This window comes from Crinia signifera, chromosome 4, assembly GCF_055691185.1.
Source record: "Crinia signifera chromosome 4, ASM5569118v1, whole genome shotgun sequence".
NCBI lineage: Eukaryota > Metazoa > Chordata > Amphibia > Anura > Myobatrachidae > Crinia > Crinia signifera.
In genome coordinates, this window is record NC_139220.1 from 302,077,859 (window position 1) to 302,100,196 (window position 22,338).

Sequence of the window (22,338 nt, forward strand, 5' to 3'; positions counted from 1 at the left end):
TGTCGACCTTATTCATGCCCACATGTCCATGTCGACCTTAAATTTATGTCTGCCATTCTTAGGTGTTGACCTAGTCACTGTCAACCATTAGATGCTAAAAAGCAGCCGCGATGCATCGCTGAAGTCTGCACATACGATTTATCTTATGTGCGGCCCATCTGACCTCCAACTCTGATGCACACATGACCGCAGATTGGATGTCATATGCACGAAATTTGGGCTGATTTCTCCCGCTTTCTCTGCCCGATCCATCAGAATCGGGTGAAATCTGGCCTAAATCGCATACAGTAGTGTGTACGGGCCGGTACAAAAATCCTAAGTGACTTCTATTGTGTGTAATAATTAATAACAGTCAGTAGGGGGAGCCTTGCATGCACACAGAAGGGATAACAGCTGAGCTGTTTGCACAGATTATCTATTGTATGGTATCCACCTAAACCCAATGCATGTTGAGTCAACCCTATGACCCATATGCCATAACCTTCCCTTAGGCTGGTTTCACACACTCCGGCTGCTGCCGGACGGTGAAATCCCGCACGGCCAGGGAGCTGTGCCGCAAACAGTGGTTTATCATGGAGGGGATGGCCACAGCCCGGCAGCCGTCCCTTCGGCTGGTTTCACACACTCCGGCTGCTGCCGGACGGTGAAATCCCGCACGGCCAGGGAGCCGTGCCGCAAACAGTGGTTTATCATGGAGGGGATGGCCACAGCCCGGCAGCCGTCCCTTCGGCTGGTTTCACACACTCCGGCTGCTGCCGGACGGTAAAATCCCGCACGGCCAGGGAGCCGTGCCGCACACATTAGTTGTGAATGGACACTATTGTGTCCATTCACACGGGACGGCCACGGCCCGGCCGCACGGCTGCAGCCGGATCCCATCACTGGAAGGGACGGCTGCCGGGCTGTGGCCATCCCTTCCATGATAAACTAGTGTGTGCGGCACGGCTCCCTGGCCGTGCGGGATTTCACCGTCCGGCAGGTGCCGGAGTGTGTGAAACCAGCCTTACAGTGGTGGGATCCGGCTGCAACCGTGCGGCCGGGCCGTGGCCGTCCCGTGTGAATGGACACAATAGTGTCCATTCACAACTAATGTGTGCGGCACGGCTCCCTGGCCGTGCGGGATTTCACCGTCCGGCAGGAGCCGGAGTGTGTGAAACCGGCCTTATGCTGTGTACACACGGGGGAGATATATTGCTCAGCCATATATTGCTGAGCAATATATGGCTGAGCAATATATTGCTCAGTTTCTACTTTACATCAGCGACCAGAGATGGTCGCTGATGAAAAAGAAACTGCTGGGGGGAGCCCGGCAGTGGTAATCAGCTGGTCGCAGGAGCATGTTCCTGCGACCAGCGATCACAACAGGGGCAAAAACGGGAGCGCGCACCCAGCGATATATCACCGGTGCACACTCCCATTGCGGGCAATATGGTCGCTCAGCGACCATATTTCCCGCGATTTTGCACTAAATCGCCCCCGTGTGTACGCACCTTTACTGACCAACTGCGTAAATAGAAGAAAGGTTTGTTAGATGAGATTCCTACCACCTGTGCTTGCCCTGCATTGCTGGTAGGTCTATGTTAATTGCAGACGCATAACAAAACCACAGCTGTGCATTATAACGAAGTCCTGACATGCTGGGAATTGTAGTGCTACAAGATTTGCAGAGACAATATCACCTCGCCATGGAGATTGTTTTCAAATGTTAATGATGTTGCACTTATTCCATAACTTCCGCCTCACACTACCACAGAGACCAGAGTAATTGGCGGCAGCTGTTCCTCCCAGGGTAATTAATGGGTGTTGGTTATATATATCAGCTGGCCGTAGAGGATGGGCTGTAAAAGGGAGGCATCTGTTGTGGGTTTATGGAGGACATAGGATACAGAGCTGTAGATCTCTAGTTGTACTCGGGTCACAGGAACGTGTAATAAGGAGACATTGGTGAGTGACCAAAGTGATTGATGGCTTTGTGAGCATAGGGTTAGTTTATTTAAATTGTATTTGGTATTTAATAATTTTTGCAATAGATTTATTGCTGCAGACTATTTAAGTGCTACTCTACCCCATGTCCCCAACATGTGCACGTACTCTTCCTACACTGACACCGCTCCTCTCTCTGCAGACAAACTGAGCTGTTTGTGGCACACATATCCCAGGGGTGGCCAAACTGGTTCTTGAGATTTACCAACAGTCCATGTTTTCCAGACCACCTAGCTGGAGCACAGGTGTAGTCATTACTAACTGTCACGTTTTCCAGACCACCTAGCTGGAGCACAGGTGTAGTCATTACTAACTGTCACGTTTCCCAGACCACCTAGCTGGAGCACAGGTGTAGTCATTACTAGCAGTCACATTTCCCAGACCAACTAGCTGGTGCACAGGTGTAGTCATTACTAAGTCACATTTCCCAGACCAACTAGCTGGTGCACAGGTGTAGTCATTACTAGCAGTCACATTTCCCAGAACACCTAGCTGGTGCACAGGTGTAGTTATTACTAACAGTCACATTTTCAAACCTGTTCTGCATTTATTCCTAACCGACATATTCTACAGATCCACAGGTTTTCTGTAAAACGTGAACTGCTGTTATGGGCCCCATACATCAGCAATCACAATGAATGGATTTCCAGATCCAGGGATCTTTTGGCCAGATAAATGGATTCTACAGTCTTTTTGACTTGCCCACACATTACAGATTTATTTCAGTGATCGGTTGATTTTTCCATCTAAAGATTGCATCTTCATATCTGGAAATTGCCCAGTCGATTGTCATTTCAGCTGTTCATAATGTAAATAGATGAAGAAGACGAATTGGGAATGCCCACACATATAAAAAAGATCCGCAGATAATACCAGATTATTAAGCATGTTTAAAAATCTGATTAGGCAATCGATTGGCAATCCCTATTAATTTTTGATTGGGATTGCCAAAAGGGGGAGCCCACACATCTAAAATTAATTGTGGCAATCATCTCCAGATCTCAGGATTGTCACAATTAATTGCTGATGTATGGGTCCTATTAGATCTCAGATTGGTTTGGTCATCAATAACCTAGCCAAGGGCGTAACTACCATAGGTGCAAGGGGTGTAACTGCTATGGGGCCCATCTTTGCTAAGTAATATATTTTACAGAAATTTATCACCATCAGTTGCTAAATAGGGGACCTTTACAAACTTTTGCTATGGGGCCTACAAATATCTAGTTACGCCCCTGAACATAGCCCACCAACCATTACTTCCTTTTGCAGACTAGCTGGACCATTATGCAATATGCAGCATACATCATTGTGTATCAAACTCAGGTCTTCTAAGGCAAGCAGGGCCCTCATACCTGTGTTGGTCTTATACAACCCAGTTGCTTTTCATTCTGGTATGTCCCAATTGTTTAGGTGCTATGGCATATGCTGGCACTAGGCAGACATTCATCCTAGTATCTATGAGGTGAAGGTATGAATTTGAGACTGTAGTTTGCACATAGTGAGTATTGTGGTATTTACGCTCCTCCCCCTTTTTCTTTCTTCTGTGGGCAAGTGGATTTGCCCCTACAGGGGTGTTGAGAGAAATGTTCCGGCCGCCCGGTGTTTCGGACAGGAATATCCGAGAGGTTCTGTCTGAGAATTCAGAGCTGAAGAAATTCCATGAGCAGATGCGACGAGATGTGCAGGGCATCCTGAGCAGGCATGAGGGCGCCCATGGCCGGGGAGCTGCAGAGGCAAGTGCCAGTTGTCACTGTGATTTGTTCAACAAGCGGCGCTCCAGCTGCTGTGGAACTGCACATCCCAGCAGGCCTTGCCACAATTATAGCATGCATTAATGGCAAAACTGTGGCAAGGGATTCTGGGATGTGTAGTTCCCAAGCAGCTGGAAAGCTGAATACTCCTGCTCATACATTAATTCTCTGTGGGCCTCTCCTCAGGAGCCCACGCCAGGGGTCAACAAACGCATTGGGGCAGGACGTTCAAGGCCCACCCGTGCCGGAGATGCTGGGGTCACAGGAAGCCTTAAGAAGCAGTGGAACAGCCTCAAGCGGCTAGTGGAGTCTCTGGAAGCCCGAGGTGAGCTGGCCAATTCATATCAAGGATTTATATTAAATATTTACCCTTCCAATGATATAGACAGTATGTACATCTCGTAATATAAAGCCATTAAGTAAATGGGGGAAAAAACTCCATTAACCCTTTGAGTGCAAAGGGAATTTACCAGTAATAGAAATGTTGCTTGGCAATCTTCACACCTATTTTCACAATTACCTGGAATTGTTTACCTTACGTAGGAAATATAATTTTTTTTTTTACATAACATTTTTTATTTTATTTGAATTTATATAACAAATGCGACTTTTTTTTTTTTGCGTTCAAAGGGTTAACTTAGAAACATAACATTTGATGGCAGATGAGAACCATTTGGCCCGTCTAGTCTGTCCCTTTTTTTTTGCCATATTGTTACCTCAAACCCTATTTGATCCTTATCTCTTTGTAAGGATATTCTTATGTCTATCCCATGTATGGTAACAGATAATTTAGGGGTTGTTTTGAGTCTACCAGCCACCCAACTGTTTCTTCTCAGAAGCACCCAGAACATCTGTGAGATGTCGCAAAATATCTGCTGCAAATGCCAGTGTCGCTCACATAGGTTATATAAATTCAAATAAAACTTTTTTTTTTTTTCCTGCAGCATATTTTCTATATAAGGTAAACATTACAGGTGATTAAGATGAATAAAACACGAATATAGGCTCAATGTGTGATGATCCACCACAAAAACACAGTAAAGATTTCCCCTGAGATCTCGGTTCATATGGAGTAAAACCGAAACCACTAATGGTGCAATACTGTACTGTGTAGTATATATCTATTGGTACTCTTTACCTAGAACGGCGCCCGCGATTAGAATCGCGGGCGTCGGGGGTAAAAAATCGCGGGCATCGCGGGTAAATCGCGGGTACATAAAAATCGTGTACCCGCGATCACCGCGATTTTCCCATAGGGAACAATGTTAAAAAGCCTGATTGACCGCGATTTTACTTTAAAATGCCTCAATGCCCGCGATTTTCACATAGGAATCAATGTTAAATGGGCTACAGAGCCCAAATAGTCACAATTAACCCTTAAATGTCACCCCAATTTTTGTACGCCACCCCACGATCCACGCCAACCCGAAGCGTGGCGAGCGCAGCGAGCCCGCGAGGGGCGGCGGTACGCGTCCTCCGACCTTTTCATGCCCTACTATCCACGTCGGCGTGGAGTTGAGAATAGAATAGTGTGGCGAGCGCAGCGAGCCACCGAGCCCGAAGCGTGGCGAGCGGACGCGGATACCTTCACAGATATACGCGTCCCCTCGCGGGCTTCACAGGTGTCCGTGGCCACGCGGACACCTGTGAAGTCCGCGAAGGGACGCGTTTACCTGTGAAGGTATCCGCGTCCCCTCGCGGGGCTCGCTGCGCTCGCCACGCTTCGGGCTCGGTGGCTCGCTGCGCTCGCCACACTATTCTATTCTCAACTCCACGCCGACGTGGATAGTAGGGCATGAAAAGGTCGGAGGACGCGTACCGCCGCCCCTCGCGGGCTCGCTGCGCTCGCCACGCTTCGGGTTCGCGTGGATCGTGGGGTGGCGTACAAAAATTGGGGGGACATTTAAGGGTTAATTCTGCCTATTTGGGCTCTGTAGCCCATTTAACATTGATTCCTATGTGAAAATCGCGGGCATTGAGGCATTGAATGCAAAATCGCGGTCAATCTGGCTTTTTAACATTGTTCCCTATGGGAAAATCGCGGTGATCGCGGGCATCGCGTCGCGGCCGTTTATGTACTGCCCGCGATGTCGCGATCACCGCGATGGGCGCCGTTCTAGGTAAAGAGTACCTATCTATTATCTATATCCATATCCAATGCACTCACAGTAATATTACTGTCCAGTGCTGCTGTAAATATGCCTACAGAAGGCTTGCATATAATTCCAGGGACAAGGCACGCACCGGTTTTTAATGATAAAGATGTTTATTCCTTAAAAAGACTGCATATCCTCCAACGTTTCGGACCCTCAAAAGGTCCATCACATTTTGGGGGCGTGGCCTATACTCGTGACTCCCCCGTGAGGCCACGCCCTCATTCTGACTCTATGGGGGCATGACCCAGAGGCTCTGTGAACCTCTAGCCATGCCCCCAGCCCCCTGGCTGCAGGAACAGATGCTGTGCACATGCGCACAGCGTTTATTCACCGCTGCTCAGCAGCCGACAGGGGGGGGGACTCCCAACAGCCCCTCCCTTGCCGCGGGACACTGCTGGCCGCGGGAATGTCCCAGTTTTCGGGGGACATTCCCGTGGTTTTCGGGACTGTTGGGAGGTATTGGAATGTTATGATTGGTATTTATCTCTCTCCTCTTTATCACTCTCCAAAGCTTAGTACTTCTGCCCCTAAATGTAAACATAAATGCTGCCAAGTGGTGGTATAGGCGTATGTCTGACTGCCTGGCATATCTCCGCAGCGGCTCAGACTGGTGTGAGTCATGTGATCAGCGTCACGGACCATGAGAAGGAGCTGACGCGGCTGAAGGAAGAGATGCAGGAGCTGAGAGCAGAACTGGGACAGAGCCGGGAGCTGATCAGTCAGCAGCAGCAAATACTGCAGGTATGGAGAGCTGGGGTGGTGCTGTCGAAGCAGGGGTCTGGGTTTTTGTTAAAAATATAGGTGTGGCAATTTTGGGTCGCCGCATCTAGATAACGCAATAAGGACCTCCTGATACACAGCCAAGCCTTGCTGCCATTTTGGGGGCTTATTCATATATTTGAAAATATATGTAACCAAGATCTCTGAATTCTATTCTAATGAAGTATTTATATCTGGTCACTGATATACAGTGTGCCGGGGGAAACTATCTATTATCCTGTGGAACTACACATCCCAATATGCCACGCTACGGTTTTGCAATTTAGGACATGCTGGGATGTGTAGTTCCACAGCAGTTGGAGTGATACTGGTTGCCTACCCACGATATAGTGCGTTTTATAAAGTGACAGCCAGACTCTGGTTGCTATGGGTAACTGGTCAGCCTGTCCTCTGGAAGGTTTGATCATAGAGCATTAGCCGGGCTCTGTTCCCTGTGTGGTATCATGCAGTATATTTTGGTTGCCTTTGGCAGGACCAGATGGTGCCCCAGCCCGGAGAAGGCCAGTCCTCTCCTCTGTGGGACGCCTACTTCTTGGAGGAGCAGCTGAAGTTAGAGCAGGACCAGGCAGCGTTCGAGGAGCAGAAAATGGCCTTCCAGGATGAGAGGAACAAGTTTACGGAGGCAGCAATCCGCCTGGGCCGAGAGGTGAGCCCTTCTTCTGTCTCTATGGGTACATCTGGATAGATGCTTTCGGGTGGAGTAGGTGACACACACTACAGTAGCTTCCGGTGCTGCTTATCTAACCACAGCGTGATCTGTTACCCAGCGTCTCCAATTTGAGGCCGATCAGGCCCTTTTCATGAAGCAACAGTTCCTGAATATGACCCCTGGTCTGGCCACACCCCCCTGGAAGAAGACTCCTCCCTGGTCAGGGCTTGGTGAGTAACTCAAACCTACTGGAGTTACCTGGCACAGAACCAGTGTCTCATCTTCTTCCCCTTTCTGGCACAACCTGGGTCTTGGCTCAGTGGGTCCAAACCGGGAGCCTAAAAGGCTTCTGATTGGTGGGCTTGGAATGCTTGTAGATGTGTTCTGTATTAACGCGATGGACTGGGAACTATCCAGGAGGTGAGATCCATGAGAAAGAGGTATTAATTTCAAACTAAGCACCAACTAATTGGCTCCAAACTGTAATTTTTCAAACCAAGCATGGAAGTTGGGAGCTGATTAGTTACTACTTTATTTCCTTCCAGTTCATATATTTCCAAGCTTTGATCCATCTCCCCCTGCTGTATTAATGAAGACATTGAATTGTAACATTGGCTCTTGTAGTGCTGATCAGTGACTCTGAATTCCCAGGTACAGACCCTTCCAGCCGGACCCCCGTCCACCTTAAACAACAGTTCACCCCCAATCGCTCCTGTACTGGCAGACTGCAGAGAGGGCTGACGTCGGCCGATCCTATGACCCCCAGCACGGCTGAGCTGTACAGAGTCCTGCGGCTGGCTCCTCCCAGCAGGTAACGGGGGCCTCTGTTAAACAGCATCAGTAGCTAGAATAGAAAATTGGTAAGATGTCGGTGGTCTGCAGCAGAGGTTCTTGTCCTCAACCCTCAGTTCTCCCCAACAAACTGTGGGGAAGATTTATTAAGCTCGGTGAAGTGATAAACTGTCTGGTTTTTATCACCGGCTAATCAGCTCCTACCTGTGAAGTTACAGGCTTGGTTTGAAAAATGACAGGTAGTAGCTGATTGGCCGGTGATAAAAACCAGACACTTTATCACTTCACCGAGCTTAATAAATCTACCCCTATGTTCTGAGGGTTTCTGCCGGTGGGAGAATTACTTTATCGTGTGTGTGTGTGTGTGTGTGTGTGTGTGTGTGTGTACCTACACACTTGTACCATGACCTGCACAGGAGAAATGTTTTCCCCCACTTGTAGCTGATCTCAGCATTTCTTTATCGGACAGGACATCGCACAAATGCCAAGAAACAAATCTCTCATTAATCGATGTCTTATACATCTATTTTATAATGATTATCCTGCTTTATGCCCACTCTCCTCAGGTCTTTAGAGTCTCCTACATGTGACAGCAGCAGCCAGCGGGACACGTCTGAGGACAGCAGCCGGGGATGGAGTGACAGTCTGTCGCCAAGGAGTGAGTGTGAGTACTGCTCCTCACCCTTCCTTAAAGTGTCCTTGTTACACCTCTGCCATACTCCCAGTATGAATGTCCCTCCTTATTGCAGAATCCTATTGTTACATGGAACGGTTCTGTAAGGCCAACACTGCAAGGTCCTAGCAGCCTTGCTCTATTATTCTGCCCAGCACCGTGGTCCTTCGGCCTACACATTTAATGGCATCTTGGTGTACCTAGAACCTGGAAGTCTTCATGGTGTTTCCTGTCTTCCTCTTCTCAGCTCCAGAACGCCAGGCTCTTCCTCAATTTGTCCCACCTTTCAAGATGAGCATGACCCCATATCTTCTCCCCAGGACCACCCCCGGGTGCCATTCTCGTGGCCACACTGACCCGCGGACCCCCAGCACTGCAGAGGTGTTCAGAGCGCTGCGACTAACCCCTGCTGACAGGTACAGATAGTTTTGGTAAAGGGTAACACAACTTCTAGCCAGGAAAAAGATGAATGGACTATTAGATAAATAAGCCAGTACCATAGCACATGCACAATAAGCAATGGTTCCAGAGGGTAGTGCCTATATATCCCATTACCTGAATGTACACTGCGTTTCCAAGCTCTGTCCTCCAGGCGCACTATGGAGGTAAATTTACTACGGCTTCTAACAATGAAAAGGTGATGTAGCTATAGATGGATTCTGCTTTGAGGAATGTGTGAATTTTACCTTTTTCTGCTCATCAGATTTAAACTAGAACTAGCGCAACTCCTAAATGGCCAGTGGGTGGCAGTAGATAGACAAAGCTTTTTCATTTATTTTTATTGGATAGGGATGATCAGATAGACAGCAAGTAGGTCATCATGGGGTTTTTTGGGGGTTTTTTTTGGTTGTGTTTTTTATTTATATGATCAAATTCTGTGCACACTTGCTTGGTGTGTATGTTCTATACAGGCTATCCCAGTGTCTCTATCCTTCAAGCACCCTATAACTGTTCAGGCTTTAACATCATCCATGCTTGAGCACAGATGCCTTAACCCTTCAATGCATTTTCTTCTTTTTTTTCTATTTTCATGCTTCTTGTGTGACTTGTACTGACAAGGAAAAATAATGAGAAAAATCACAGGCAAAAAAATGTATTTTGCAAAGAAGGCTCTGGGGGATATTCAATGCCGGGTCACGACTGTCTGGCTGGCCTGACACAGCCATGACCCTGTCCCGTTCTCGGCTGGCTCAAATTGAAATCGGCAGGCAGGATTCAATGTCCTGAATGCTGAAAAGGGGGCGTGGGCACGAGATATGGGCAGGAGCTCGACGACACACGGCCGTTCTCGGCAGAACGGGCCTGACTGCTGGTAAAGTCAGGTCCATTCTGCCGAGATCCCTGTTCAATGATTCAATAGACAGCATTGAATAGGGCCCTGCCGCTATTTCCCCCGTTGGGAATATCGGCGGGAGATTGAATTCCCCCCCCCCTCCCCCTTAGCAAATTTGAAACACCATGTAATGGTATACCTTATGTATATGGGTATGTAGCACATTAACAGTGTACAACAAAGGGTTAACACCTCCGTCAATTGGCTTTAACCATGTGTGTTCCAGCACGGATATACTTACAGCCTAGACCGTTGGGTACCTTGAGGACTGGAACAAATAGTCACACTAAGCCAGGGTTGCCAACCCTCCCGGAATGGCCGGGAGGATCCCGAAAATCAGGTCCGCCCCCCGGAAAGGTGGGCAACCCTCCCGGATTCCAGCGCCCCCTCCCCCTCATTTACCTGGGGGCAGAAGCTTTAAAATTGCCGAGATTTGCAGCGTTACGGCAGAAGTGGGCGGGACTAAATATGCAAATCGGGCATATTTAGCCCCACCCCCTCATCAGAGACCCGCATATTGCGGGATTTGCATCACTGGGGGCAGGGACTGATGATGTCTCCATCAGGCCCCGCCCCCAGAAGTGTTGCTGACAGTCTCCTCTCCGGGGTTCTCCCAGAGAGGAGACTGTAAAAGTCGGCAACCCTGCACTAAGCGATCCCACAATATTGAAGGATAATGTCTCCTCTTACATATATAGCCTCAGTGTCTGTTTTCTGCTATCTTAATATCATCCAGCATGTGAGTGGAAAAGCTCAATTAAAATTATTTATGGTGTCTATAAAATCTGCACCATGTTTTTATTTGCGTTTTTTTTAGAAACCTTTCCAGGATTATTTGGATTTCCTCTATCCTAGAGACTATACATGTAAGAGGAGACCTTAAATATTGTGGGATCGCTTAGTGTGACTATTTGTTCTTTTATGTATCTCTAAACTTTTGGTGTCTCTAGAGCTGTACTCCCACAGGTGGCGCAAAAAGGGAGTTCACCAATTTTTGCATTCTACCTTGAGGACTGGGTTTGGGAACCACTGGGCTGTATTAATGTGTGCATGACTGGTGACTGAACGGCCCCTAAAAGTTAAGAACAGGCCTCGTTTTTAAATCCACTTGTGGATGGATCTGTAGTATGTGGTGATTGGGAATAAATGCAGCACATGTTCCCCAGACCACCATCTAGGTGGTCTGGGGGAAGGTGACTGTTAGTAATGACTGCACCTGTGCACCAGCTAGGTGGTCTGGGGAATGTGACTGCTAGTAATGACTACACCTGTGCACCAGCTAGGTGGTCTGGGGAATGTGACTGCTAGTAATGACTGCACCTGTGCACCAGCTAGGTGGTCTGGGGAATGTGACTGCTAGTAATGACTGCACCTGTGCACCAGCTAGGTGGTCTGGGGAATGTGACTGCTAGTAATGACTGCACCTGTGCACCAGCTAGGTGGTCTGGGGAATGTGACTGCTAGTAATGACTGCACCTGTGCACCAGCTAGGTGGTCTGGGGAATGTGACTGCTAGTAATGACTACACCTGTGCACCAGCTAGGTGGTCTGGGGAATGTGACTGCTAGTAATGACTGCACCTGTGCACCAGCTAGGTGGTCTGTGGAATGTGACTGCTAGTAATGATTACACCTGTGCACCAGCTAGGTGGTCTGGGGAATGTGACTGCTAGTAATGACTGCACCTGTGCACCAGCTAGGTGGTCTGGGGAATGTGACTGCTAGTAATGACTGCACCTGTGCACCAGCTAGGTGGTCTGGGGAATGTTACTGCTAGTAATGACTGCACCTGTGCACCAGCTAGGTGGTCTGGGGAATGTGACTGCTAGTAATGACTGCACCTGTGCACCAGCTAGGTGGTCTGGGGAATGTGACTGCTAGTAATGACTGCACCTGTGCACCAGCTAGGTGGTCTGGGGAATGTGACTGCTAGTAATGACTGCACCTGTGCACCAGCTAGGTGGTCTGGGGAATGTGAACAGTTGGTAGATCTTGAGTATCAGATTGGTCAGCCCTGATGTATGAGAGCCTAAGGTCTGTTCTTGCACCTGCACTCACTAAACTAAGCAATGTGAAAGCACCGAAGTATTATTATAATTTTATTTATAAGGCGCCACAAGTGTTTTGCAGCGCCGTACAATGGAACAATATAAAGATGGTCAGAGCAGCTGGTGGATGGGTTTTGTCTTACTGGGTGTTATTTTTTTGGTTCCTGTAGTGTATCTGTTGGACAAAAGAGGAGTGGAGATGCGCTACGCAGGTCTATACTGCATCAGTCTCACCGCAGAGCCAGCCTCACCAAAGCAGCAGTATCCAAGGGCTACAACGAGAATACCAGACGCGGTGACCAAGTTTCTGGGTGTCCTATAGAGTCTGCTGCTGCTGACTATGATACGGATTCCCTTCATTCTGAAGACAGCAGCCAGACAACGGGGGATGCAGACACTCCTCCTACCAAGAACCACTCAGAATGCTTTGACTATGACTCCTTGTACAGAGTAACTCCTCTGCAAGACTCCTCGTCCCTTCTGTTTGGAGAACATGTCCCTGAAGTTAGAGTTGATTCTTCCTTTTGCGGTCAGAGTGCTAGATCCACTGGCCATTCGATGACCGATCAAGTGGTTTGTCCATGTCAAGGGCTACTTGACAAAATTTCTAATGAGCTCCATCCTAACGGCGGCCTTAGAAGTAGGCTGATGGAAAAAGGGATTTCTAGAGGGCAGTGTAACTGTAGGTCTCAGGAGACTCTTCCCCCTAAAGACACAAGTAGAAGTCGGTCAGGTGAAAGCCCTTGCCCTAGAGAAGGACGCAAAAGACGGTCACGAGAGCGCTCCCGTTCTAGGGACAGATGCAGGACGAGGCCTAGGGAAGATGCTGCAAACCGCACTTTTGACCTGCCAAGTGTATCCGTTTACTTTGACGATTGTTCAGCTCAGAATAGTGAGGTCTCCCTTCATGGCAGTGCCAAGAGGAGGCGGTCTTTAGATTCTCTCCACCACAATCCTGGCTGCAAGAGTCAGGTGAGGGAAAGCCGCTCTGCCCGCCGGAGGTCTGCTTATCAGCTCAGAGACTCCCTGTACACCTCCGGCCCGGGCCGCTCCCCTCTCCACTTCCGCCGTTCTTGTCCCTCGGCCCGCAATGCGGGGCCTCTGAGTAAAGAATATGTTGATGCAAACAACCTACGTTCAGACCTGCTATCATTATTCCTGGCCTGTGACTGCTGAGGAAACAATCTTCTCCTGTGGCCAGGAGTGTTGTGTTAAGGATGGTAAAAAAATTAGCACTTCTAACTCTTTATTTTATATAAATTACTAACCCCTTATTTATAGACGTATCTCCTTTCTTGCTGTAACGGTTAGGGGCAATACACGTGTGAAAAAAGCACTAATTTGTGATACAAAATGGTTGAGCTGAAGTCCACCAGATCTTTACCTGTAGACCACCATGTGCAGCTTGTTGCATGAAGTTGGCCTACGGGAAAGAATTTTTACTTTTTTTTTTTTTTTGCATTGAAAAACTTTATAGAGCACTGTTAGGAGCACAAATTCATTTGGATTTCAACTGTGTGAATAAAGTAAATCACCTTTTAACTTTTTGGTGTGGGACTTTAGTACCTTACCTGGCCACCACTGTTTTCTAATGTAGCTGTTTACAGCATCATCCCCTGGCCAGCAGCGTATCATGTCTGGGGGTGAGGTGGAGCTGTGGGAATGGATAATTTTAGTGAATGATGTTTGCCACGAGGACCAAAGAAATATCACTAGGACTGGGTGGCCCAACCACTGAGGTCCTAGTAAGAGTTTGGGAGTTGACCAACCTTCACTGAATAGTCTTCAAGCCACTAACCGTATCTCTAATCCAAGTGTCTTATCAAGTGACATGGGAGCTCTTCGGTCATCTCTGCCTTGACTTCCCTGCAATAACCCTGTATCATTGTGAAATGGACGCTTTTGCAGCACCCTATGTTCTATGTTACTGAAGGTGACTGAGCTAATGCACTCAAAGACCTTAACATAAACTCATCCCTTGTATCCTCTCCCATGTATATGTCTGGATGTGGTTTTTTTTTTTTTTTTCTTCTGTTTTTAGTATGTTTGATACTATGCCTGTTACCTGGTCTAAATTGTTGCCAGGTGATAGTTATTTGAATCAATATGGTCTTTCCCCTTTTTTTTTTTTTTTTTTTTTTAATGGAAAAAAAATCTTTAATAAATTTTTTTTTTTTTTTTTTTTTTCAAAAATGCTTTTATTGAGGTACTGTGAACAATAAAATACAACTTTTTCATGCGTAGATCGTACAGTGTCATCATTTCAGTGAGAACTGATTAATATCATAGATAAATACTGGAGTATAACTTCGTGGTTAAGCTTGGTATTATATTTTGCCATCCATGAGTTCTCCAATGACATATTAAGTAGCGAAATAGTGAACAATATATTACACATGTGACAGCACAGATATGGTCCGTTATTATAACATATCATCTACTTCTACGATACAAATATATTAAACAAGATATTGCGTTGAAACGTTGCATAATGATAAAATTACCTAATAAGGAATATTTAGTAGTCTGTGACTCTCTCTCTCATCCCGTAACCCCCACCCCCCATCCCGCGAACCAGTTTTTAAATGGTGAGATCATGTTATTCTCTCATCAAATGTAATGGGAGGGTCATTGGCCACTAGGCGAAGTAGATACCAAGATGTGTTTTGTAAACTTTGGTGGATTTGTTGTCTCATATCCACCGACAATGTGGCGATATAGCTTTCCCATATCGTAAAGAATTTATTTATTTTGTGTTCCTTGTCCAGACTGACCTCAATCCAGTCCATCCTGAACAAGTGAAAGAGTTTACATTTGAATAAAGGAAATGTTGGAGGTGAACTAGAGATCCACTCATGAAGGATAGTTTTCAGTGCTGCTGCGCTGATTGCCAGCAGGAGATGTCTAACCCCCTTAGTTATTCTCGTGGAGGATGATGTTATACCAAAAATGGCCCATTCTGGTGTGAATGGGACATAATTATTAATGATAATTCCGCATATTGTTTGACCTTTAACCAGAATGATCGGACTATTGGACAGGACCAAAAACAATGGTATAAGTCCGCATTAGGTTCTCTGCATCTATAACACGCGTGGGATGTGGAGCGTCCCATTAGGAAGCTTCGATGTGGGGATAGATAGGCTCCATGGAAGATGTTCAAGAACATCTCTGTGTATGTGGTTGACGACAAGACTCTACAGGATTTTATAAGTGCCTTGAGCAAGTCTTCCATTTCATACTCTGGAACTTTGGATAGCCACTTAGATCTGCCACTATTGGACTTTGAGTGATCCAAGTCAGTTCTAAGGTATCTGTAATAAAGAGATATAGTTTTCCGCAAGATAGGGGGTTTATTCAGCAGTGCATCAATCGGGTTTATCCAATCTTTTTCAGAGAGTACTCTTATTACTGATGCTACGTAGTGTTGCGCCTGCAGGAAGGCCATGGAGTACGCAGCTAATGTACCAATAAAAATAGTTTTAAGTAAAAAAAAAAAAAAAAATGTTTTTGTTGTGTGCCGCAGGCTATGACATACTGGGTCTGGTAAAAGGAGATTAAAGACCCACACACTAGAAGATTATATTTCTAATCTGGCTGGTTGGAATGGAAATCTTTAAGATATTAGGCATACACGCCAGAAGATCTTGTCATCAATAGAATTCAGAAGCTCCTTGCTGAGATTGATGCAAATATCTTCTAGTGTGTATGGGCCTCTATGCAGATGACTGCGTTTGTCCATTTTCCAGCATTTGGGAGCAAACTGTTGATTGTAATGTGCTCCCAGAAATTTCCAGATTTTCATTCCAACCAGCCAGATTGTAAAGATAATCTTCTAGTGTGTATGGGCCTTAAGTTTTAAAGTTGCACTAGTTCAGGCATGTCCAAACTATGGCCCTCCAGCTGTTGTGAAACTACACATCCCAGCATGCCTTGCCACAGGTTTAACGTTCCCTCATGGCAGAACTTTTGCAAGGCATGATGGGACTTGTAGTTTCACAACAGCTGGAGGGCCATAGTTTGGGGATGCCTGCCCTAGTTTATTGTTCGAATATTTTATTGAAGATTGGTAAACAAAATATTAACAAGTACATCATACATTGGTTACAGTTTAAGCAAGGGACCTAATGATTAATAGAAGGTAATATAACAGAGCCGATGTCAAACATGGTCCATGGTGTAGATGTACTGTAGTAAACAGAGGTAAACAGAGAGGGGTGGAGGAGCATGGGGGGGAGGGTAGAAGAAGATCGAGTGTGGTAGGGGTGTGGAAGAGGAGTGCGGAAGCCTAGCGGGGCATGGAGCAGAAAGGTGTTTGGAAATGTTGGGGTGAAGGAGTAGGGGGAGAGAGAGAAATAGTGTGTAGGGGGAACGTGAGGGGGAGGTGTTGGGGGGAGTGGAAGAAGAGAGCGAGGTTTGAAGGTGGGGAGGGGCGGGTGTAGAGTGGGGTTATGAGATGCAAGAAACCCTAAGGGGGTGTAGAAGTCAGGGGGGGTTGGTACGGGTGTAGTGGGGCTTAAGCAATTCCTGGAATGGGGATATTTCTTTGCCTGCCCTAGTTTAAGCGCCAAACTCCAGCCCAACCTGCAATTTCATGGTCCAGTGTCCCAGCGTCCACCTGGGACAGTGAGATGTTGCATTACGGCTGGAGCAGGTGGGAATAAAGGACAGAATAACGAGGATTCTGTATGGGAAGGATTGCTGCTGTGCATGGCTCTCGCTGCACCGTGCTATATAATATGTGCTCAGCACACGGCCTATTACTTTCCCCAGTGAGGGGATCCTGTTACCTGGCTGATATGTAAAACCTTCACTTCGTCTGGATGCTCAAATAACACTGCGCTCTGCTCTCACTGGCTGTGGCTTATTGTCACTTCATCAGGCTGTGCGGAGGGAAAAGCTCCACAGCGCTCCTCTATTCAGCCCAGCTGGGGTAATGACAGGAGATCTAGCACTCTGTTCCAGGGCCTGATTTAAGGGTTCCAACCGCCCTAGACTAATACAAATGTGCCCCCCCACACACACACTCACTAATTATAATCTTTTACCTATGTGCCCATTGCCAGGGCTGCTTTCTCCTGACACACGGTAGAAGTCTAGTAAGACAGCAGCCATTTTTGCTGTTTCCATGCCATCCAAAGAGCCACAAGATATAGAAGGTTGTAATACCCAGGTACTTGAGGTGTGATTCTGGACCACATGACACAAAGCTTCTTCGTTTTCTGTCATATCTTCCATTTCCACAAACACACCGTGACAGAGGCAAGTGTCATTTCTCCCCTCTGATAGCAGACACAGACTGACACTATGTAAAAGTACAACTCCGTTTTATTTTACTATAGTGCAGCTTTGAAGTTGGGTTTTTAGAACAAATCCTAATTACCGCCAAAAGCGAAAGAGCACAAAATTACAAAGAAAAACACAATAAACATTGGAATGCGATAAACAGATTGCAAAACCTATAACCACTAACAGGAATAGGTAAAAATTTTGCAGGTATTTGTGACAAGCAGGTGGTTTGCCTGCAGCCATTTATACACATTCTCTGAGCATCCACATCAGCAAGCAGGTGCTTAGTAGGTATACTTGTAGGTATACTTGTAACAAGCAGGTGGTTTGGCTGCAGGTGTTTATACACAGTCTCTGAGCAACCAACAGGGATAAGCAATATTCATGCAGGGATGCAAACAGGTGATATGGCTACTGGTTTTGATACACAGTCTTTAAGCAGCCAACATTAACAAGCAGAGCTCAAGCAGGTATGCATACAGGTGGTATGGTTGCGAACATGATGCACAGTCCTTAGCAACCAACAACAATAAGCAGAGTTTAAGCAGGGATGCCACCAGGTGATATGGCTGCGGCCTTGATACACAGTCTCTCAGCAGCCAACATTAACATCACTGGAAGAAGCTCTAAATTCAACTCACAACCAATATTAATATAGCTGGCATAAAATCCCACCAGCACACAGTAACAATGGCATTACTTTCTGACCAGCAATAGCAGAGCTGGCATAATACTCCTTCAGCATACAGTATTGTCAGAACAGCATTCAGCTTGTCACAGCATCAATATAACATTACATCAACAAACACTGTTATTAAAGCATTGGGTACTTAACAGCGGGTAACCCGAATATGCCCCATTGTAGCCCAGAGCAGTGATTGGTGCTGTGGATAGCCCAGGGCTACCTTATGAGGGAAGTAATGAAGTAATGTACAGGGCCCACTAGTATTGGCAAAAGAAGGGCTACACTGCAGAGGGGTTACACTGATACAGAGGACCATATGGAGGGGCTTATCCCACTACTGTATTATAGGGATGCCTTCTCCCACTTTAGCTGTGTGACCCAGTGGCAGAGTTTGGCAGTGGAAGGGGTACAGGTCTCTCACCCCTAGTTGGGGCACTTCTGCTGCCTCTGAACATCTCCTTCCAGCAGGTAGGCAAAGCGCTGGCAGCTCTTACGGGGATCACGGGTCCTGACGCTCCTCCAGGCACAGACACCAGCAAGGCTATTCCAGTTCTCTGGACATACCCTCCTTCCGCCGGTCAGGCTCTCTCCCTGCACTACAGGCACTTCTTGGGCAGCTCCTCTGGGGATCACTGGTCCTGTCGCTCCTCGGCGCACAGACACCAGCAAGGCTATTCCAGTTCTCTGGACATACCCTCCTTCCGCCGGTCAGGCTCTCTCCCTGCACTACAGGCACTTCTTGGGCAGCTCCTCTGGGGATCACTGGTCCTGTCGCTCCTCGGCGCACAGACACCAGCAAGGCTATTCCAGTTCTCTGGCCATACCCTCCTTCCTCCGGTCAGGCTCTCTCCCTGCACTCCAGGTACTTCTTGGGCAGCTCCTCTGGGGATCACTGGTCCTGTCGCTCCTCGGCGCACAGACACCAGCAAGGCTATTCCAGTTCTCTGGCCATACCCTCCTTCCGCCGGTCAGGCTCTCTCCCTGCACTACAGGCACTTCTTGGGCAGCTCCTCTGGGGAGACGCAGGTCCTGCAGCTCCCCAGCCCACAATCCTCACCTATGGGCCAGCAGTCTTTTATATCCCTCCAGGTGAACTCCCCATCTGCAAAAAATGTATGTAGGGGTATTACAAGGTCATCAGGCCTGAATTTGCAATGAAATGTATGGCCTTATTGAGTGTTAATATGGGGTATAACAACATTCCCTCCAACATGGCCCATTCCATTAGGTACAAAATGCTCTGTTCCTGGACTTCCCTGCCAGTGGCAGTTAGAGGTGGGGCTGCAGCACAGTCCAATATTCAAAAAGGGGGGTCATATCAACTGCCAGTGAGTCCAGGACAGTGATGTTTGGGGTGACAGTTGATGTGACCCCCTTTTTGAATATTGGACTGTGCTGCAGCCCCGCCTCTGTAACTGCCACTGGCAGGCAAGTCCAGGAACAGAGCATTTTGCACCTATTGGAATGGGCCATGTTGGAGGGTATGTAACAATATGCTAGTGACTGTTTTTGTTTGCACATGAACGTGTCGCAATCTGAGACTTATGTCCGTGGAAACGCAAACTAGACGGGGGCAAAGTCCAAGGCCCCTTCTGACTGGAAGGAAAGAATAACAGTACTCTTAAGGTGGCCATACACACGCAGATTTATCTGCAGATCTGTCTGGTTGGAACAAAAACATGGTTATAGATGAGATCAAATGACAGTTGACTATTTGCTTGGAAATGCTGGAAAACTGACAAACTGTCACTCATCCATAACCATGTTTTTGTTCCAACCAGCCAGATCTGAAGATAAATCTTACTAGTGTATGGGCACCTTTATTCAGAGCCGTGATGCTTACTGCACATGACTGCATGGAAGGAGAATTGTCTATGTGCCCTCTCACCTACTGCTGAGAGTTTCCCAAGCCCCATTACATCTCCTGTATACGTAATGTGTTGGAAGAGCCCAGCCCTGACATTCTACATAAATCATGGAAGCACTTTATGTGTAGATGAAGCAGTAAGCCGCACCCTATAAGGCCTTAGCCTCCGCTCGCCCATATTATTAGGGGGATAGGACTGTTAGATACAGGGCAGATAACGTGATAATGGATGAGGTATGGTAGTGCGGCTGCGAGGTGCAGAGTCCCGCTCACATTCCTGCATTATTTGCATATGACAGAAGTTCATTCATTCAAGGACTCATGAAAAGCAGCTCCGTCAGCAGCGGTAAGGAATGAGAATGAGGTGGAACAGGAATCCCGGCTATGCGTGCTCAGCATTGCTAAATGTCTGCACCTCCCTTGTAATGTATGTAATCACCGCCTCGTTTATATCACTACCTGCTGCTGGTGAATGTTATATAAGGTGTTTTCTCTCTATTGTAGGGATGGAGGACATGGAGCTCTGGAAGCACCTTCCAACCTCTGAAGGAGCCTCGGGTTAACCGTCATTTCATGGAGAATGTACATTACATCTGCGTGCACTTGGCGGGGACCCCAATCACCACACACATTTTTATCACATGCATTTCAAACACCCTACTCACCCCGATATGTGCGTTAGAACCCAATTCCTTACTGTAGAAACAGCTCCCATATGACAGCGCCATGAGGAGAGAATGAGATCAGCTTCAGCCTAATTCCCAGACAGATGACATTTGAGGCCACAGATAAGGTTTGGGGTGGCATAGGAAGTAAGGCTTGGTGGTGGCACAAGGCAGATAATAAGAGCTGGGCCATGGATAAGGCTTGGTGGTGGTATAAAATGGAAAATAAGAGCTGGGGCCATGGATAAGCCTTGGTGTGGACCATGGATGAGGTTTGGTTGTAACATAGGGAATGGTGGTGGGATAAAACAGAGAATAAGACCTAGGACTACAGATGAGGCTTGGTGGTGGCATTAAATGGAGAAGAAGAGCTGGGGCCATGGATGAGGTTTGGTGGGGTCAATGTTTGATAGAGTAGAGACAAGTGATAGAACGGGAAAGAGTTGGGGTCCTCAGGTCACATGTTGCCATCTCTGCTCACCGGACTTTGGGCCTTATTCTAGTTCACTCTGACAAAATCCTTCTTAGGTGGACAAAACCATGTGCACTGCAGGTGGGGCAGATGTAAAATGTGCAGAGAGAATTAGATTTGGGTGAGTTATTTTGTTTCTCTGCAGGGTAAATACTGGCTGCTTTATTTTCACACTGCAATATAGATCTCACTTTGAAGTTAAACCCCACCCAAATCTAATTCTCTCTGCACAAGTAACATCTGCCCCCCTGTAGTGCACATGGTTTTGTCCATCTAAGAAGGATTTTGTCAGAAAGAGTGAACTAGAATAAGGGGTCCACATCAAACCCCTTATGATAAATGCAGTTTCCAATCCTTATGACACAAATTAAATAAACACTTCTTGATACTATTATCTTGAAATAGATGTGTCTATTACCGTACCATCTCCTCGGATGACTGCGTCTATAAAAAGCTCGAACTCAGAGGGTAATGCGGGGTACACACCAGGACGACCCGCTCACGGTGACGCGGGGGGGCACGACCCGCTCACGATGTGCACCGTGAGCGGGTCCGATCCGATGGCGACCCGCACCCGGCTGTATGGTAGTCATTGAGATCCTACCTGCAGCAGGTAGGATCTCAATAACGACCGACCGACCCGCGGGACCGCGCATCGGTATCGGTCCACACCAGGTCAGAAAAGGGCCCAATCAGCACACAATCTACATCTAATTGATCGGAATTGGATCTAGATTGTGGGGATCGGGCCCTAGTCGTCCTGGTGTGTACCCAGCATTAGTGGTGGGTTTGTCTCCTATTTTAGCACTGGAGAACCCCACCCATCCTGGTCACAAATGCCGCTTGGACAGGTGTGTATCGGATCTAGTCCTTGATTTGACAGCGACAGCTCCTGGCCGACTATGTGACCTCCTAACCCGCAGCTCATCTCCCAGATGTGTTATGACTAATTATCACCAGTTGGCACCAAAACAGGCCACAAACAAATGAAATATATCGCTTTATTACCACAAGAGGACAGCAGAGGGAAAAAAAAAAAATCCAAATGGTAACACTTTTGTGTTAATCTTCTCATTCATCTATACACTGAATCTTATGTTGGTTCCTGTACACCACCCACAACCTTTGTCCTATGTGAGATGACCGGCAGAAGAGGGCACCTTGGAATTGCACCGAATCGCAGAGGACAGAGAGAA

At 47.2% G+C, this 22,338-nt stretch overlaps 1 protein-coding gene across 2 annotated transcripts; it reads left to right on the forward strand.

Moving 5' to 3' along the window:
- The first annotated feature begins 1,332 nt into the window (after window positions 1-1,332).
- Window positions 1,333-14,265, forward strand: LOC146075749 (uncharacterized). 2 transcript variants are annotated; one of them, XM_083185315.1, is made up of 10 exons: window positions 1,333-1,944; window positions 3,536-3,716; window positions 3,921-4,059; window positions 6,489-6,631; window positions 7,143-7,316; window positions 7,438-7,549; window positions 7,971-8,130; window positions 8,678-8,775; window positions 9,032-9,200; window positions 12,335-14,265. In XM_083185315.1, the coding sequence occupies exons 2-10, from the start codon at window positions 3,567-3,569 to the stop codon at window positions 13,338-13,340; spliced, it is 2,151 nt and encodes a 716-aa protein (XP_083041441.1). In that variant the 5' UTR covers window positions 1,333-1,944; window positions 3,536-3,566; the 3' UTR covers window positions 13,341-14,265. The 2 variants fall into 2 exon arrangements, with proteins under 2 accessions (XP_083041441.1, XP_083041442.1); XM_083185316.1 differs by lacking the exon at window positions 1,333-1,944 and having other exon boundaries at window positions 1,961-3,716.
- Window positions 14,266-22,338: the final 8,073 nt, after the last annotated feature.

Bases quoted from the DNA above. Each gene is read 5' to 3' on its own strand.
- LOC146075749 (XM_083185315.1), top strand. From the start codon at position 3,567: ATGTTCCGGCCGCCCGGTGTTTCGGACAGGAATATCCGAGAGGTTCTG. The intron at 4,060-6,488 runs GTGAGCTGGCCA...ATATCTCCGCAG, and splicing joins GGAGTCTCTGGAAGCCCGAG to CGGCTCAGACTGGTGTGAGT. The intron at 8,131-8,677 runs GTAACGGGGGCC...CACTCTCCTCAG, and splicing joins CGGCTGGCTCCTCCCAGCAG to GTCTTTAGAGTCTCCTACAT.